Raw genomic sequence first — 17,362 nt, 5'->3', positions numbered from 1 at the left:
ATCTTCCTGCTTTCTGGTGTTGGAAGAGTGTGTGTGGTGCTTGATAGAAGATCCTGTCTGCATGGGGAGGAAAAGAGAAGTGAAAGAAAAAGGAGCAAAGGAAGAAGCTGGGTCCAGGGCCAGCAGCAATAAACCTGCCTGGGTACAGGCAGGAGGAAGTATCCAGTATTTTGGGTAGTATTTGGCCAGAGTTGGTGATAGTTTATGTAGCCTCCAGGATGCTGCTTAATCTGTGCTGGCTCATCCAATTCTTCCTGCCATCCCAGAGGAGCTGAGAGAGGTTGGGCTGTTCTGGAGCCGCCCAGATTGGAAAGTGCAGGTGTGACCTTCCGAGTGTGTCATCACTTCAAATATAAGCTGGATTAAAGATTGATGGGAAACAAGATGTTTCCTGAATGTAAAACTTTTTTGTCCTGCAGGACCAATGCTGAGAGATCCTGTATACTTAGAAAAGGAACTCTGCCTGCACCATTATCTGCACCATTAATCTGGAGAGGGGCTTGGGACAAGGGCCTGCAGGGACAGGCCAAGGGGAATGGCTTTAACCTGCCAGAGGGGAGACTGAGATGAGCTCTTAGGCAGAAGCTCTTCCCTGTGAGGGTGCTGAGGCGCTGGCACAGGGTGCCCAGAGAAGCTGTGGCTGCCCCATCCCTGGCAGTGTTCAAGGCCAGGTTGGACACAGGGGTTTGGAGCAAGCTGCTGCAGTGGAAGGTGTCCCTGCCCGTGGCAGGGGTTGGAACTGGAGGAGCTTTAAGGTCCCTTCCAACACAAACCAGTCTGGGATTCCATGCTTTAGTCCCTTCCACAGGGACTTCTGTTGTCAGAGTCAAAAAGAACAGTTTTAAAAGGAATTTGATAGATTTGGGCTATGACCCTGCAGAAACTCGGCTCGGTGGTTAGGATGTGCATAGAGATGTCATCCCCAGCACGCAGCCCATGAACACATACTGCTAGGAGTATGCCTCTACTAGGAGTTCCTTCTGCGGATTGGCCTTAGCTGAGGAGTCTCTGCCCTTCACTCGCAGGAACACCCTAACCCCTGGTCATCCTTGTCCCTCAGCTACGCCATCGCAGACAATTCCTATCGCTCCCTGCGCACGGAGAGGAAGGATCAGTGCATCCTGATCTCCGGGGAGAGCGGGGCTGGCAAGACCGAGGCCACCAAGAAGATCCTGCAGTACTACGCCGTGACCTGCCCGGCCAGTCAGCAGGTGGAAACCGTGAAGGACCGACTGTTACAATCCAACCCTGTCCTGGAGGTAAGGCTGGAAGCTTGACCTGGAGTCACTGAGTCACACCAGCAGCACTCACATTTTCCAGCAGAGGAAGTGGGGGCAGATGGACTCCTCTGGGCAGGACCGAGCTGTCAGTGCACACAGGATAGTGGGATGGTGGGATAGCGTATCCTGGGAACACTGGTTCATGGTGTGTGGGCAGGATAGTTCACACGACACGCAGGGGAATCCCACTGTGCTTCCAAGCCAAAGGCAGGGCCGTTGCAGCTGAGCTCACCCTTTCCAGTCCACCAGGAGCAATTCTGGAATAGCTGGGCTGCTGGGATAGAAGCATTTGGCGTGGGAAGAGTTTGTAAAGCCACAAGTGGACACATGGGCTGCGGGCAGCTGCCCTCTGATACAAGCATCTGTGGGTGTATTTCCCAGTGCTGTGGTGTCCTCTAGTGTCCAGTCCTGAGCTGTCTTTGTAGTTCCCTTTGATATTTCAGCTCTGTATCAACTGTGTGCTGCATGCACTGGGAAAGGTGCTCCCTGTGAGAGGGAACAGCCCCAGCCCATTAGGGCATTGCCTACTGGGAGCAGAGCTGTGGGTGACTGAAAGCAAATAGCTGTCATCGAAGAGGAAGCTTTGAAAAGGCTGTCAGACGTGACATATGTTGTCAGCAGCGAACTGGCATTAAAATAAGCTTGCTGGGGTGATGGGAATGTTTTCAGAGGGATATTCCATCTGCAGTGCTTGCACTGGGTATAATGAACAGCGTTGGAATTTGGGTTGCAATCTGTTTCCTTCTTGGTTGCTCTTGCAGAAAGGAAAACCCGAGGCTTTAATGGCTGTAAATAAGCAACTGGCAGCTTCACCAAAGTGTTTATAAATAATCTTACTTGATGCTTACTCCTTTTTCTCTGAATCGTTGTCATTTCAGGCCTTTGGAAATGCAAAAACCCTTCGGAATGACAACTCCAGCCGATTTGGGAAATACATGGATGTGCAGTTTGATTACAGGGTAACTTAATATCTGTGTTACACTTCAGAACTGGTCCTCATCACAGCAGGTCTCTGTTCCCAGCTGTGATCTGAAGATAACCTTTGTCAGGTGTAACTTTGCACAGTGTTTCCTTCCATTCTGATCCAAATTGCTCCACACAATTGAGGATGAACGTAGTGCAAGAACTGCGTAGCTCACCGTGCTGCAGTCATTTAAACATCTCAGTTCATAATCCCTCCACACTCACAGTTCTGCTGCTTTTTGTGTTAAATTCCTTCTGAGAAGGAAATCTACACAAACAGGATCCTATTCAGCGTGTGCTGTAGCCATGACCTGTATAATGGCACGTTATTGTCACCTGAGAGCTCGTTTTGCATACACTTCAGAACTCAAATTGCCACTGTGATACAAAATGACAGCTTATTTTCTGTTTGTAGGCTGTTGTTTCCCATCTTGTTTGTCTTTGAATAGCCCACCAAGAGGCAGGAATGTTTTCCTCTATGTTCATGAGCTAATTCAATGTACCTGGTTTGATTTAGGGAGCTCCTGTCGGGGGCCACATCTTGAACTACCTCCTGGAGAAATCCCGAGTTGTGCACCAGAATCATGGAGAGAGGAACTTCCACATTTTCTACCAGCTGCTAGAAGGAGGGGAAGAGGACTTACTGCGAAGACTGGGCCTCGAGAAGAACCCACAACAGTATCACTACTTAGTAAAGGTGTGTGTTAACCAGTACCTCTTACAATGTTGTTTTATTACAGCATCAGTATACTCTCAGTTGACTTTCTAGTTTCCTTCCCTCACTTCAGAAATAACATTGCTATAAAAAGAAACATATTGAACATGAGTAATGCATCTTTGACAATAACTTACTTAGATCAAACTGTGTCTTTTTAGGGTCACTGTGCAAGGGTCAGTTCCATAAATGATAAAAACGATTGGAAGATCGTGCGAAGAGCTCTGTCCATTATAAGCTTCAAGGACAATGAGGTGGAGGTAAGACATGTTAAACAGCAGAGCTGCTTTTCCTACCTATAGGGAATATTTTCAGCTTTGATTTGTTATTTCTGCATATGTATCACCTGAAAAAGCCCTGAAAAGAAACCACAAAATCTCCTTGTAAAGGGTTACTAACACCAAAACCTCACTCACTGCCCTTTGCCACTGTGGCTTCTTGTCATCATCCTGATTCCTCACTGTTGCTCTGCAGGATCTGCTGAGTATTGTGGCCAGTGTCCTGCATCTGGGGAATGTGCAGTTTGCTGCTGATGAGCAAGGAAATGCTCAGGTCACCACAGAGAATCAGATCAAATACCTGGCTAGGGTGAGTATCACCAGGGAGAGAGGCGTTGCAGGAAAATCAATTGTGGAGATTTCCTCATTTAGAACTTGATCCTATTTAGAATATGATTTGGAAGTTTTCATAAGTTTATTTGACCTAAATGAAGTGTAAATATTAACATCAAAACCCTTTAGTTGACAACTTATCCATATGTGATCCGCTGCAAACTTGAGGTTTTCACCTTCAGGCTGTGGGATAGCAGTAGACTTACTCCAGAGAGTTCTACAGAAAGAAGAACCCTCGTGGCTTTGCTTACTCAGTTCTTTGTGCCAGAACAATCAAGCCAGTTTATGTGCTAGGTCGTATCACTGCTGGTGAGCAGGACAGACTGATGCTGCAGAAGTCTTGCAGTGTGAATGGGAAATAAAGGGTTGTTTCACTGGGGTTTTAGGATCAGGCTTTCTGGTGTCTTAAAACTATTACTAATAGATAGAATGTACTGCTTCATTAATGACTTTAATACTTCATTGCTTTGCAGCTTCTAGCAGTTGAAGGCTCTGTTCTTCGAGATGCATTGATCCACAAGAAGATCATAGCCAAAGGGGAAGAGGTAAGAGCATGATCTGGGGATCTGGGAGGCACATGGAATTAAATGAACCAATGATACACCATCAGCTCTTACCAGAACTGAATGTGTCACTCCTCCCTTGTTGAAGGAGGTTGTCAGTGCAGGATCCCACAAGTTGATGGTGACAGTGATGGGAGCTGAGCCTGGACAGGGTGCTGTGGAGTGAACTAGGGGAAACTCAGTCCCTCAGGGGGATGGCTGTTGAGTGGCTTTTGTCTCCTCCTGCACACAGCTCATCAGCCCCCTGAACCTGGAGCAGGCAGCCTACGCAAGGGATGCTCTTGCCAAGGCAATATACGGACGCACTTTCTCCTGGCTGGTGAACAAGGTTAACAAGTCTCTGGCATATGAGGTAAATGAACCTTTTGCTTGCTGGTATCCAACCAGATGTGAAAGGAAATTCTACATCTTTTAGCTGCAAGGCAAAGAAATTACAAACTCTACAAAGGTTTCTAAACTAATCTGTCTTCCATTAAGAGGAGGGTGAAGAGTAAATTCTGTAACTAAGTGGGTAAGATCCAGTGATGGATCATAGCTGTTAGTACATAGCAACATACATCTTTTACCCTGTTGCAGGAAGGAAAGTTTCCAGGCTGGAGAAGCACAACAGTTCTAGGGTTGCTCGATATCTATGGATTTGAGGTTTTCCAGCACAACAGGTTTGTTTCAATCTATATAACTTGAGTTTTGAGTAAATTCTGTGTGACTTCATTCATTGTGGTGTTTCTCTCCGTTGTGAAATGAGCTGTCTCTGAGGCCATCTGGGTTTGGTCTCACACAGAGTAATTAATCATGGAATTCCAGAGTGGTTTGGGTTGGAAGGAACCTTAAAGCTCCTCCAGCTCCAACCCCTGCCACGGGCAGGGACCCCTTCCACCAGAGCAGCTTGCTCCAAGCCCCTGTGTCCAACCTGGCCTTGAACACTGCCAGGGATGGGGCAGCCACAGCTTCTCTGGGCACCCTGTGCCAGCGCCTCAGCACCCTCACAGGGAAGAGCTTCTGCCTAAGATCTAATTTATAGTTAATAAATAAACATTTCCCCAATTTTCTTCTATTTCTCTTGATTTACACTGAGAGATTCATGCTGCTGCCCACTGATGAGAGCTTCTTTTACTTGTGGAACAGTGTTAGTGATTATTTCTCTGATTTTTGTTTGCAGCTTTGAGCAGTTTTGTATTAATTATTGTAATGAAAAATTGCAGCAGCTCTTCATAGAGCTCACATTAAAGTCAGAACAAGAGGAGTACGAGTCAGAAGGCATAGCGGTAAGAGCCACTATCATCACTTCCACTTTCTCCTTTGTAGCATCTCCTGCAGGCCAGAGCTCAGGTTAGAAAAGGAGCTGCTGATTTATCGTGGTCTCTAAAGTAGATGACTTAAAGAGCTTCCCTTTTTCCTTTCTTTCTGAAGTACTTTGTGTGATACAGCTAGAAGTGCGTAATGCCATTGCAGTCTTTGCTTCAAAAAGATGCTTTCTAAAGGGAATCTTAGGAAGGCAAATTCAGGAGTGAAAAAGCTTTGTTTCCAAGTTGACAGAAAGATTCTTTTAGTGAGGTGCTGCCCAAAATGTTCTGAAATGTTCATTTTTTCCAGGCCAGAACAGTTTTCACCCAAATGTGGTTTCTTGTCTTTGCAGTGGGAGCCGGTTCAGTATTTCAATAACAAAATAATCTGTGATTTGGTGGAGGAGAAGTTCAAAGGCATCATTTCTATTCTGGTGAGTTGACAACACCTTCTTGGATGAAAAACTGGGGCAGTGTAATGCAAACCAGGGGCAAGAACCCTGAAAATAATGGTTTCATCTTCTACAAGGGCTGTTTGAGCAGGTGGGGAGAGCACGGGTACACTGAACAGTGACATATTGTGCCATGGTGCTCTGCTGAGAACAGTAGGAACTCGGCACTGGAATGGGTGTGTTTGTAGGACGAAGAGTGCCTGAGACCTGGGGATGCCACAGATACAACCTTCTTGGAGAAACTGGAGGAAACCGTGAAGAACCATCCTCATTTTCTCACGTGAGTGGTCGCACAGTTACACTGGTAGGATCCCAGTAATAAAGCCCAGAGCTTTATTAACTCCTAGATAACATTATAACTCCTGGTGTTTAAAACCATCCAAGGTGTACTGGATCCCATGTGAAAGATGATGTTCTCTTTTGCAAAGAGCCTTGACTGTGAGTTAAGATAATAGTAAGCTGTCAACACAACTCTCTCGCTCTTCTCAAGAGTATGCTTCAGGTTAAAGCAGGAACAACAAAAGTCTGGTTACTGACTTACCTCTTCCTGGCACAATTCCATATTTCACCTTTCAGATTGCTTGCTTCTGTTTTGGAGCTCCAAATGTCTTTTTATTCTTACTGGATGCTCTGCTTATGCTCTCAGAGTGGGATCTCTGCACCTTCATGAGTACGCCAGCCTGCTGCCAGCATCTCTCTGCCCTCTTGCCTGCTGCCTCTCCTCTAGTTTCATGTGCACACAGAACCACCCCACAACCTCACCAGGAAGCTGAAAGTTCACCCTTTGGAAATAACAATGGCAGAAAATGGATTTATGTTTATGATTTGCTGGTTGAGAGCTCTTCCCTTTTGGCCTTGAAAATCAGCAAGTGGGGTTTATCCCCTGCTCCCTTCCACGTTCACACAGTCCCACTCTGGGTCAGATGCTGTAGTGCCTTATGAGGAGGATCCCCCATGAAACAGAGGTTTGCTCCTCCTAAAGCCCCTTTGCTTCCTCCCCAGGCACAAACTCGCTGACCAGAAGACCCGCAAGTCCCTGGGCCGGGAAGAGTTCCGACTCCTGCACTATGCTGGAGAGGTCACCTACAGCGTTGCAGGTCAGTGTGTGCATCATCATCTCTGCTGCCTCTCACCCTCCTCCTGTCCTGCCCTTTGAATTCAAACAGCTTCACTATAGAGCAAAGAAAACTTGACTACATCCACACCTCATTTGCTGAACCAGATGAATTTCCCACCTCACACTCCTGCCCTGCCTGTGATGTTCCTATGGAACACGGGTGGCAGCCTGAGCCGTTTCTTTTGTCCTCCAGGTTTTCTGGATAAAAACAATGACCTTCTCTTTCGGAACCTGAAAGAGGTGAGTGTGGATGGAGGATGTTTCCAACTCGGCACAACGAGGAGTTGGGTTTAAAATGAGGGGGTGGCACCTGAGGGGAAAGGGTTCTTCTAGACTCCACCTGGTGAACGCACACCCGCTACGAAAAGACAAATTGAGGTGCCCAAAGTTCACTTTATTATGAAGAATCAAACCAAAAAGCCCCCAGACGAGCAGTTTTGTGCCACGTTTCTTTGCTAGTTCTCTGTGCTTTCTCTCTGACAGTGTCTCTCTTTGCAGACCATGTGCAACTCTGAGAATCCAATCATAAACCAGTGTTTTGACAGGACAGAGCTGACGGACAAGAAGAGACCTGAAACGGTAGGGACACAAAGCTGGCTGGAAGTGTGGCTATTCCCTCTTGTTAAGACATATCCTATCTAACACAGGGATGTGGGTGCAAACCTCTTCTGTTTAAAGCTGGCAGACTGAGGTGTGTTCTTTGGTCACAGTACTAGCTCTGAGTTATCACTTCATGGAGTTTTCTTTCTTTTCTCCTAGGCAGCAACTCAGTTTAAAAACAGCCTCTCCAAGCTCATGGAAATTCTGATGTCCAAAGAACCCTCCTACATTCGCTGCATGAAACCCAACGATGCAAAACAGGCTGGTATGACCCTGGTGACTCCCTTCTTACATAGACACGAGGTCCCAGGCAGGGAGGCACAGGATAAAGAACTGTGGGATTCTGTTGTTTGGGCTTGGTGCCAGAGCTGCCTGTGGGGAGGTGATGGCACAGGAGTCACAGTGGGAGCACTGCTCTTGGGTGGAGTAGGGTCACGTTTAAAGCGAGTAATTATTAACCTTTATAACTTCCTTTTAATGACCTTTATTCTCCATCTTCCTCCTTGCATGCAGAGAACATCCTAAAGGAGAACTTTGGTTTGGAACTAAAGATAAATGTATGGTAAAGCGGGATGTGGGACTTGCAGCGTGAGGATGGGTTAGAGGTTAAAGATAATTGTGCAGGACATAAGAACTGACCATTCCCCATCTCCAGATGAAGGGTCAGCTATGTTCTGATCATGTTTCTCTCTTTCCATGCTCTCTTAAGACCGATTTGATGAAGTTCTCATCCGACACCAGGTGAAGTACTTGGGCCTGATGGAGAACCTCCGCGTGCGCAGAGCCGGCTTTGCCTATCGGAGGAAATACGAAGTCTTCCTGCAGAGGTGGGACCTCCTTGAGCTGCTCTCTCCTTGCTCTCGGTCCCATAGATGCTCAGAGCAGCAAAGGGCCTTTCCCTGTAGGGACTGGACTTGTTCTTTCCCTAAAGTTCCTTCTGCTCTGGATTCCCAGGTACAAATCCCTTTGTCCAGAAACGTGGCCCACGTGGGACGGGCGGCCCCACGACGGGGTGGCTGTGCTGGTGAAGCATCTGGGCTACAAACAGGAAGAGTACAAAATGGGACGGTGAGTTCTGCCCTTTCCTTCGTTTGAGGTGATGAATCATTGGATGTCCATGTCATTGCTTTTAAATAGGGCTTCTCTAAGGGGTGAGATTAGAGAGCCCAAAGGGGGGATGCTGAGGGCAGGAAGTGAACTCCTCCAGCTTGTCAGACATCATTCTGCATTTCTATTTCTAGAACAAAGATTTTTATCCGCTTTCCCAAGACTTTGTTTGCAACGGAAGATGCTCTGGAAGTGAGGAAGCAGAGCCTGGGTGAGTCACACACCGCAGCAGCTTCACGGACAGTGGGTGGCTGAGTTCTGATGATGGTTTTCTGCTTTTTTGTTTAAAAGATTGAGCCTTTTTTGACTAAAATTTGCTTGGTCCCAATTCCCAACTGCTCCTTTTCTTGCCACTTCAGCCACAAAGATGCAGGCCACGTGGAGGGGTTTCTACCGTCGAAAGAAATTCTTGCACATGAAACACTCAGGTATGAGAAAAAGAGAGAGAAAGGCAAGGGCAGGGCTGGGAATTGCGTGGTTTGAGGTGGCTGCTGCTGTCAGAGGTGGTTTGTGTTTGCTGTGCGAGAAGGAACATCCCCAGAGCCTTGCTGGGAGTAGAGTGGAAGGTGTCGGTGTGGTCCCCAGTGATTCCACGTGGGAGACTGAGCAGGAGAAGCAAACTCAATCGTGTTCTCCCAGCACTTCCCATCTGCCAGTGCTTTTAACTGCTGGTTTGTATTACTTTTAGCAATAGCCATCCAGTCCTGGTGGCGGGGAACGCTGGGGCGCAGGAAAGCTGCCAAGAGGAAGTGGGCAGTGGAGACTATCAGAAGGTATGTGAAGGATAACCCAGGCCCTCAACTGGGCACTTGGGTCTCGGCAGTGAGGTGATAGGAATAAACTTGCTTGTCCCCAAAGTACTTTTAAAACAGGTTCTGACTTGTAAATGAAGGCCAGAACACGGTTGGCAAGAAGCAGGTTCCAGATAGCCCTGATTTTGGTCACTGTTCTGATACCAGTTCTGCTTCCTCAGGTTCATCAAAGGTTTCATTTACCGGAACCACCCGCGGTGCCCAGAGAACGAGTATTTCCTGGATTACATCCGCTTCTCCTTCCTCATGAACCTCAAACGGAACCTGCCAAAGAACGTTCTGGACAAGTCCTGGCCGACTCCTCCTCCATCGCTCTGTGAGGTGGGTACAGGGCGGATGGGAGGGCACTGGGGCAGTGGTGGTGAAGTGAGGGGACCCTCCACTAGCAGTGCAAGGAGGAGCCAGGCTTTCACACGGCTTATCTACATCGGCATCTCTACCTCAGCGTCTCTACTGGTAGAGTTAATCCAGACGTCACCACAAGATGTAATTACAGCACAAGATGTAGTTACTAGAGCTGGAGTTGGGAGTGCAGTGCTATGGCAGCACCATTTGAGAATCAGAGTCACAGGTTGGTTTGGGTTGAAAGGGACCTTAAAGCTCATCCAGTTCCAACCCTCAGTTGGGTTTTTATCTGCTCAAAACAAGGTGCTGCAGAAAGTCCTGGTTGGTTTACCCAACGAAAGGCCCTTGATTGCTCAATTGCAGGCACTGGATGCAAGGCAGGGCACAGCAGTGTAAGGGGAGCATCTGGGTGCTCCTTCTCCAGTGTAACGCAGGTGGAGAGCATTGAATGGAAACCCTCTTAGAAAGGGGGGAAATAAGCTTCCTGGTATTGAATTTTAGAAGGAACTTTCAGTACTTAAATGCTGTTTGAATGCAGTGATGCAGTTTCTGAGGTTTTCTCATCTCTCCCTGCGGTTTGAGTTGGTTTGTCAACAGTTTGAAGCTCCTTTCATTCATGGTGTGATTTCCTGCGCAGGCTTCCCAGCTCCTGCGCCAGCTCTGCATGCAGAACATGGTCTGGACCTACTGCAAGAGAATCAGCCCCGAGTGGAAGCAGCAGGTACGAGGTCACTTGATGTTATTTCACAACCTACACTGGTGTCCCCAGGAGGGGAGGGACAGAGGAACTACTCTAAGGGGACTCCCTGCAGCAGGGCTGAGGTGGAGGAGCTCATTTAATGGCTCCACAGACACATTGTGGGGTGTTTTTAGGTTAAATACAAAAACCTAATGGACTAGATACGCATAAAAGACAAAGCATGGTACACCTGTTCCAGCACATGCTATTGGAGCAGTGCTGTATCTCCATGTCCCTATACAATGTCTGTACTGAAAGGCTCCGTTATTCTTCCCATGGAAGGTAAGAGTGTAACCAGCTGCATTATCCTGGTTGTACCATCTAGAGACTAAGAACTCTGCAGACACAGAAGTAGTCCTTTTGCAAACAGAGACATCACACGAACACACTGGGAGCTGCTGTTATAGCTGAAAAGAGTAAAAATGAGCCAGAGGTTTTGGTTCATCTGAGCCATGGAAAGGTAGAGGGGAGGGATTTATTGTTTAATATGAACAAAAGGCTCAGTGAAGGGACACGATGGGAGATGTGAGCACGGAACCACTGATGGGTACCTGGTGGGAGGCGATGGTGAGGGTTGTCATTGGTGCATCCTACATCCTGCTGCTGGGGGAGGCCTGCAGAGCGCTATAGATCAATGAGTGCCTGAGCCTGTGATTAAGGACATGGGATTAACACAGGCTCTGACTGAGCTGGGGACGGTGCTGGATGCTTGCTTTTCCCCAGACTCACACAGAAATACCTTTTACCTCCATTTTCACCTCTTTTTCATACTGTGCAACGGGCATCAGAGCTCTCACAGATGCGTTGGTGCCAATAAGGCCATTCCTGCTTTGTCAGTGGGCATTACCAAAATCCCAAGCATGGATGCCAGGTCCAGGTGGGTTCCAACAGGAGACAGGAAGACTTCTGAGACGAGGGAAGGGGAAAAAACCACCACTCTCCGGCCTAAAGACAGGGGCACTGTTGGGATGTACGGAACATTGTGTCTAATGCAGAAGGTCAGAACTAGATGCCAAGTGCTTAAAGAAAGCAAAGGGAACATCTTTTATAAGAGAAATCTATCTTTTGATGGAGAGTATCTCCTTTTGTCCTTGCAGCTGGAACAAAAAGTCATTGCCAGTGAGATTTTCAAGGGTAAGAAGGACAATTACCCTCAGAGTGTTCCAAGGCTCTTCATCAACACACGCCTGGGTGAGCGTAACAGGAGGAAGGGATGGGGGGGGAATTAAATCTGCTCTTCTCTTGCTAGAAGCTTCTTTCTGAGCCCATCGTTTTGGTTTTAATCCAGGTAACGAAGAGATAAATGCCAAAGTCCTGCAGGCTTTAGACAATGAAGCCATTAAGGTGAGATCTGTGTGTTAATACTTTGGTCAAGCTTCTAGAGTTATTCAGTAGAATATCAGGTTAGATTTAGGAACACAGTACACCAAGAAGATATATGATATGAAATTATATTATGTTATATTATATTATTCCAGTATCTGAAGGGGGCCTATAGGGATGCTGGGGAGGGACTCTTCATTAGGGACTGTAGTGACAGGACAAGGGGTAACGGGTTAAAACTGAAACAGGGGAAGTTTAGATTGGATCTAAGGAGGAAATTCTTTCCTGTGAGGGTGGTGAGGCACTGGAATGGGTTGCCCAGGGAGGCTGTGAATGCTCCATCCCTGGCAGTGTTCAAGGCCAGGTTGGACAGAGCCTTGGGTGAGATGGTTTAGTGTGAGGTGTCCCTGCCCATGGCAGGGGGTTGGAACTGGATGATCTTAAGGTCCTTTCCAACCCTCACTATTCTATGATTCTATGATATTATGTCATGTTATGGCATATTATATTGTCATCATATTATGTCATATCATATTATATTATACCCTTGGAAGATATTCCATTTGAAGAGCTGATGGCTCACAAACATTATTTGGACATTACCTGTGTCCAACTATGTCCAAACTGCATCAGCTCAGAACTGAGGAGAGGAAAGGGGAAACCCACCCAGCCTGCAACTAAACCCGGGCTCTCCAAGCTGGCTGTAGCCATCACGTTGTTCAGGACCCCTCCAGCTCAGCCAGGACCTGAGAACAGGAGTCAGAACTGGTCTCTGGTTACCAGGCTCTGTCAGTGCCTCCTGCTCTAGGCTAGGGCCAGTGGAACCAGTGCAGTTTGAGCACTGGTAACGCTTGTTTCAGTACGCAGTGCCTGTGGTCAAGTACGACCGGAAAGGATACAAGGCAAGAGCCCGGCAGCTGCTGCTGACCCAGAACGCAGCCATCATCATCGAGGAGTCCAAAATCAAACAACGGATCGACTACGGCAACCTGACAGGTGGGGATGGGAGCAGGCCTGGCCAGAGTCAAGTGCTCAGACAGTAACCCTGTCTTTGTCCTGGCCAGGAATGGATGACCCGGTACTGACAAGCAGCATTTGAAGTCTGGGATAGCCTGAAACTGTGTTTTCCTACAATGAAACTCCATCCAGTGTCACCAGAATTGCTCAGTCCATCTCCCCAAACTCCTCCTCCATCATTTCCCATGTCTCTGCCATAGGGAATTGCACCATTAGGGCACAGCAGCTGCTCAGGGCCCTCTTTGCCATGGCCTGGATCCTTCCAGAGGGAGAAGCTGGAGCCCTGGGGTTATTCCTTGGCTGGTCTGAAACCTCTCACTTCCCAGCTCCAGTTCTGGTGCCGGTCATTCAGTGACTACTGAATGCGAGCCCTGATGGGACTGCTGCTGTTTGTCACCATCTGAAGTGGTTTCCAAGGGCAACACTAATTTGGGGTTCTGTGACCCCCATAAGACGCTATTAGAGATGTGTGTTCATCTCTGCTAGGTTGGACCAGGTCAATTTAAACAGCAAATGCTCAGTTTAAACAGCTGATCCAGTGTGGAGCTAAAGTAATCCTTAGTATCCCAATAGTTACCCCGCTCACCCACCTCCCAGGCTAGAATGAAGTACCTGACCAGTTTTGATCATAGGTCCCTGAAGTGGCCAGATTTACCTCTCTTTCCAAGGCCAGGACAGCTTGTAACCAGGAATTCCCCCTGCATCTGATGGGCAGAGGCACCTGGAAGGTTCTTTTCCACCTTAGAGAGCACAGTTTAAGCCTGTTGTCCATCCCCTGCGTTCCTGTGAGAGTCCCCTTGTGCTGGGTACCGAGTGGCTGTTCTCTGTTGCAGGCATCTCGGTGAGCAGCCTGAGCGACAACCTGTTTGTGCTGCACGTGCACTGCGAGGACAACAAGCAGAAGGTACCGGGACTCACCCATCCCTCCTCCAACCGCCTCCAGAACAGGGTTTAAGGCACAAAGAGCAGAAGATGCAGCTGGGTGGGGAGGGCACAGACAGTGCCATGGCTGTAATTAACTCGGGGCCAGCTCCAAGTAATGTTTTCTTGTTACTCGAGCTCAGAATGGGTTCACCATGGACTTGCTCACCAGCAGGACTGGTGCTGTCTCGTGTGCCCGTTGTCACTTAATGGTCACAGCACAGTGTGACCCACAGCAGAGGCCCGTCAAGCCTGGGCCACTTGGAGAAGTGTTTTTCCACGCTAACTATCGCTGTCATTTAGGAACAGTGTCACTGTAAAGCCATGGTCCCAGCTCTTGTCTCTCCTTCCCCGCAGGGAGATGTCGTGCTGCAGAGCGATCACGTCATCGAGACCCTCACCAAGACAGCCATGCAGGCAGGCAAAGTCAACAACGTCAACATCAACCAGGGCAGGTGAGGGAAGCTCCAGAGGGAGCTCTGCTTCAGCCGTGGAGGGCTACAGCAACCCCCCTGCATGCATCAAAACCTATCCAGTACATCTTGGCTATGAACGTGGCAGATGGTGCAGCCAGGCATCAATACAGAGCAGCCACTTGAGCAGAAAAGGGTAAAACTGAGCTAGCAGAGGGGCCTCAACAACTCACATCTCTTCTTGCCTCTTCACAGCATCAAATTTACAGTTGGACAAGGCAAAGAAGGGATCATTGACTTCGTATCAGGATCAGAACTGCTCATAGCCAAAGCCAAGAACGGCCATCTAACAGTGGTGAGTACCTCCGGGCTTGGGACCGAAGGGCACTGATGAGCTTGCAGCAGCTCCAAACCCTGGGTTTGGGATGAAACCAGAGCTGCTGCAGATGGACACGGGACCCATGATGCTCCTGAACACCCAGGAGCTCCCCACTGCTCTGCCTGCAGGCCCCAGAGCCAACCAGGCTCGCTCAGACTCATCCAGTGCCTGTCAGTCACTTGCATTCCCCTCCCCAAGATCCAGCTTTAACTCTGTGCCCTGCACATCAAATTTAGACATTAAGAACACAGGAAGCTAAGGGAAAAAATCCTTTTCCCTTCCCAAGCTTCCTGCTGGTCACATCCAGCCCTACAGCTGATTTATGCCTTGTCCCATTAAAGGTCATTCAGGAATCAATGCAGATGTGTGCAGTGATAGCCATTTCCCCGTCCCTCCCTCCTCCACTGAATGGCCAAATCCTGCTTCCGCTCCCTGTGAGGCGGTCACAGCGTTAACACGTGCTGTGCCCTACCAAACAGCTCAGCTCCAAAGCAGGCTGCAGGCTGGCTCCTGAAGATCCTCACACGACACCTCCGCGCCCTTACCTTCTCCTCCTCCTCCTCCTGCAGGTTGCTCCTCGGCTGAACTCCCGATGATAACGTGCCACCAGGCCAGGACCTCCTCCTCCTCCTCCTCCCCACGGACCTGGCTGGATCGCTCCCAGCAAACCCCCTTCTTCCTCGCTTTGCTCCTTTAATTGTTACCAAAGACCTGCACTTCCAGAAACCCACAACTCCGTCTTTCTTGTCTTAATACCCAGTCCCAAAAGAGAGGCCTTCTCCTCCTCACCTTAGTGGCAAAGGCGTGGGTCCAAGGCACCGTCTGGAACCGTGGGCTCTGAGGGAAGAGGTAGCGACCAAAAGCCTTGTGCTTGACCCCATCCAAAAGCACAACGGGACCCCAGAACTCTGCTGCTTTGCCAGCCCCATCCATGAGATGCCAAACTTTGTATCCAGACAGAATGTGTCATGAAGAATTCGACTCCGAGACGTTTGTATTAAAGCCATATCATGTAAATGAGTAAGAAAAGCCCTGTAAATACTTTAGAGTGGAGTATGAGAGATGCACTATGAGAAAGGGAGGCGATGTGGAACCTTTTATGGTTTAGATTGGGAGGTTTTCCTGGTTTTAGCTCGTCATTACAAGGTATTAACCCACGAAACCATCATTTAACTTCCTCTCTCCTCTGGATCCAGCAGCTCTCACCTTTTGAAGTGACCCATCCCATTCCTTGCTCTATAGTGGTATTTTTATACTGTTCCCATACCCACATCCCCTTGGGTTTAGCAATAACTGGAAGTTGAAGTCCCCCCAGAAAAGCTCCTCCTTTACCTGCCCCTGCTCAGCGCTGCCGTCAGGAGGAGGGCTCCTTCCCCACTTCCAGCCCAACCTGGTTTGAGCACGCTCTCAGCCCGCACCACAGGCCAACACCAAGCCCCAAGGCTGCAGGGTGGGCAGCTGAGCGCCCACGTCTTGCATCCCAGCCCCGGATCCATCTCCAAGCTCGACCTGCCTTAGGAATCCTCCACATTCCGCCTGTATCCCGGTGCAGCAACACCACCTACCATAAGCCCCGAGTAAAATACAACCCCACGTTGACCACGTGCATACAATTGGCTCAGTCTCCTACGGTGCAGACCCCAGGGCCTGGGCTGCTGTATACACTGTAGTACATACACCCCCCCCATATGCCATCGGCTGCTGTATCCGCTGTTCTGTAACCTCGTCGAGACTACACTGAATAAATTTGTACAGAAAAGAAGCCTCCTCCATCTTGTCTGGGTTGTGGGCACGTTCCTCCAGGAGCAGCCCATTCCTACAAGGAGTTTCCTAGGATACAAGCTAAGCACGCCGCCCTTGTGCATCCGCGTCACTGGATGAGGAACGCTCTATGAGAAGAACGCACTGAGCAGACCATGGGGGATTTTGTGCTTCCAGGTAGGAAATGGTGTGGAGAAGATGCAGTTACACTACTTACACGTAAGGTTGTTCTTCAGGCAGAGGTAAGCTGCCAGTGCCGTCACTTCGTTCTCCCCCTCCAACCGCTCCTGTTACACGCGCCAAAGCCAAGTCAGTAAAACTAGGAAAGAAAATCCTCGGCGTGGGTTGGCATTTTTAATTTAGGTTTGTTTTATTTAAGTTTAATGTTAATTCCATGCTGTGTTTCAGTAAGAACAATACAGATTCTGTATCTGTGGCTCCAGTCAGATATCCAGTAGTACAAATTAGCTTCAAGTTACACATACTGAACAAAAGAGGTTGAGAGCGAGCGAAGGGAGATGGGGGACAGGGGAGGGGAGAAAGAAAAAATATTGAACACGCATGCAGGCTTTTCAATGCCACCTTCAATGCTAACCTGCTTGGAGGAAAAGTAAAGAACAGGCAAGAATGAGCAGCCACGGATTGTTGAACTGTTACCAGCACCATGATTCGCAGCAAGGTTCCGAACCCCATTACGATCCGTGTCCCAAAAGCAACCTGGACCTTCGAGCTGAGCAACGCCGTTGGTATAAAATTCACTTGGAAACAGTTAGAAAAGGAAAGGGGAACTGCCAGCACTCCTGGGCTGTGACACATCCCTGCCCTGCGAGGGGGAACGGCCACTCTACCCTGCCCCATCTGGCGGGAGACAATACAGTAATGCTGAGCGAGCCTTGACCTGTTAGTGTCTTAAGGAAACCTCTAAGCTGGCACCAGTAAAATCCACAGAAATTCACTCTTG

General features: G+C 48.6%; 1 protein-coding gene across 5 annotated transcripts in view; it reads left to right on the top strand.

The window, feature by feature from the left end:
• Positions 1 to 15,616, top strand: part of MYO1C (myosin IC) — a 52,223-nt gene extending 36,607 nt beyond the window's left edge. For all 5 annotated transcript variants that reach the window (XM_061470006.1, XM_061470010.1, XM_061470011.1 and 2 more), the window contains exons 4-32: positions 1,061 to 1,259; positions 2,159 to 2,239; positions 2,761 to 2,940; positions 3,120 to 3,218; positions 3,433 to 3,546; positions 4,043 to 4,114; positions 4,365 to 4,484; positions 4,709 to 4,791; positions 5,292 to 5,397; positions 5,769 to 5,849; positions 6,056 to 6,147; positions 6,870 to 6,964; positions 7,178 to 7,224; positions 7,483 to 7,563; positions 7,744 to 7,849; positions 8,294 to 8,411; positions 8,539 to 8,652; positions 8,826 to 8,902; positions 9,051 to 9,119; positions 9,380 to 9,464; positions 9,665 to 9,824; positions 10,486 to 10,569; positions 11,685 to 11,778; positions 11,876 to 11,931; positions 12,771 to 12,906; positions 13,761 to 13,831; positions 14,206 to 14,303; positions 14,517 to 14,616; positions 15,210 to 15,616. In XM_061470006.1, the coding sequence (XP_061325990.1) occupies positions 1,061 to 1,259; positions 2,159 to 2,239; positions 2,761 to 2,940; positions 3,120 to 3,218; positions 3,433 to 3,546; positions 4,043 to 4,114; positions 4,365 to 4,484; positions 4,709 to 4,791; positions 5,292 to 5,397; positions 5,769 to 5,849; positions 6,056 to 6,147; positions 6,870 to 6,964; positions 7,178 to 7,224; positions 7,483 to 7,563; positions 7,744 to 7,849; positions 8,294 to 8,411; positions 8,539 to 8,652; positions 8,826 to 8,902; positions 9,051 to 9,119; positions 9,380 to 9,464; positions 9,665 to 9,824; positions 10,486 to 10,569; positions 11,685 to 11,778; positions 11,876 to 11,931; positions 12,771 to 12,906; positions 13,761 to 13,831; positions 14,206 to 14,303; positions 14,517 to 14,616; positions 15,210 to 15,236 (2,845 nt within the window). In that variant the 3' untranslated portion in view covers positions 15,237 to 15,616. The remainder of the gene's footprint in view (positions 1 to 1,060; positions 1,260 to 2,158; positions 2,240 to 2,760; positions 2,941 to 3,119; positions 3,219 to 3,432; positions 3,547 to 4,042; positions 4,115 to 4,364; positions 4,485 to 4,708; positions 4,792 to 5,291; positions 5,398 to 5,768; positions 5,850 to 6,055; positions 6,148 to 6,869; positions 6,965 to 7,177; positions 7,225 to 7,482; positions 7,564 to 7,743; positions 7,850 to 8,293; positions 8,412 to 8,538; positions 8,653 to 8,825; positions 8,903 to 9,050; positions 9,120 to 9,379; positions 9,465 to 9,664; positions 9,825 to 10,485; positions 10,570 to 11,684; positions 11,779 to 11,875; positions 11,932 to 12,770; positions 12,907 to 13,760; positions 13,832 to 14,205; positions 14,304 to 14,516; positions 14,617 to 15,209) is intronic.
• The last annotated feature ends 1,746 nt before the right edge of the window (positions 15,617 to 17,362 follow it).

The sequence above is a fragment of the Pezoporus flaviventris genome, unplaced genomic scaffold (genome assembly GCF_033815535.1).
Source record: "Pezoporus flaviventris isolate CSIRO_AGI_PZ_B2104156 unplaced genomic scaffold, CSIRO_AGI_Pfla_v1 ptg000063l, whole genome shotgun sequence".
Classification (NCBI taxonomy): Eukaryota; Metazoa; Chordata; class Aves; order Psittaciformes; family Psittacidae; genus Pezoporus; species Pezoporus flaviventris.
The sequence above is the reverse complement of the archived record's forward strand: the minus strand, read 5'-3'. Positions and strand labels throughout refer to the sequence as shown.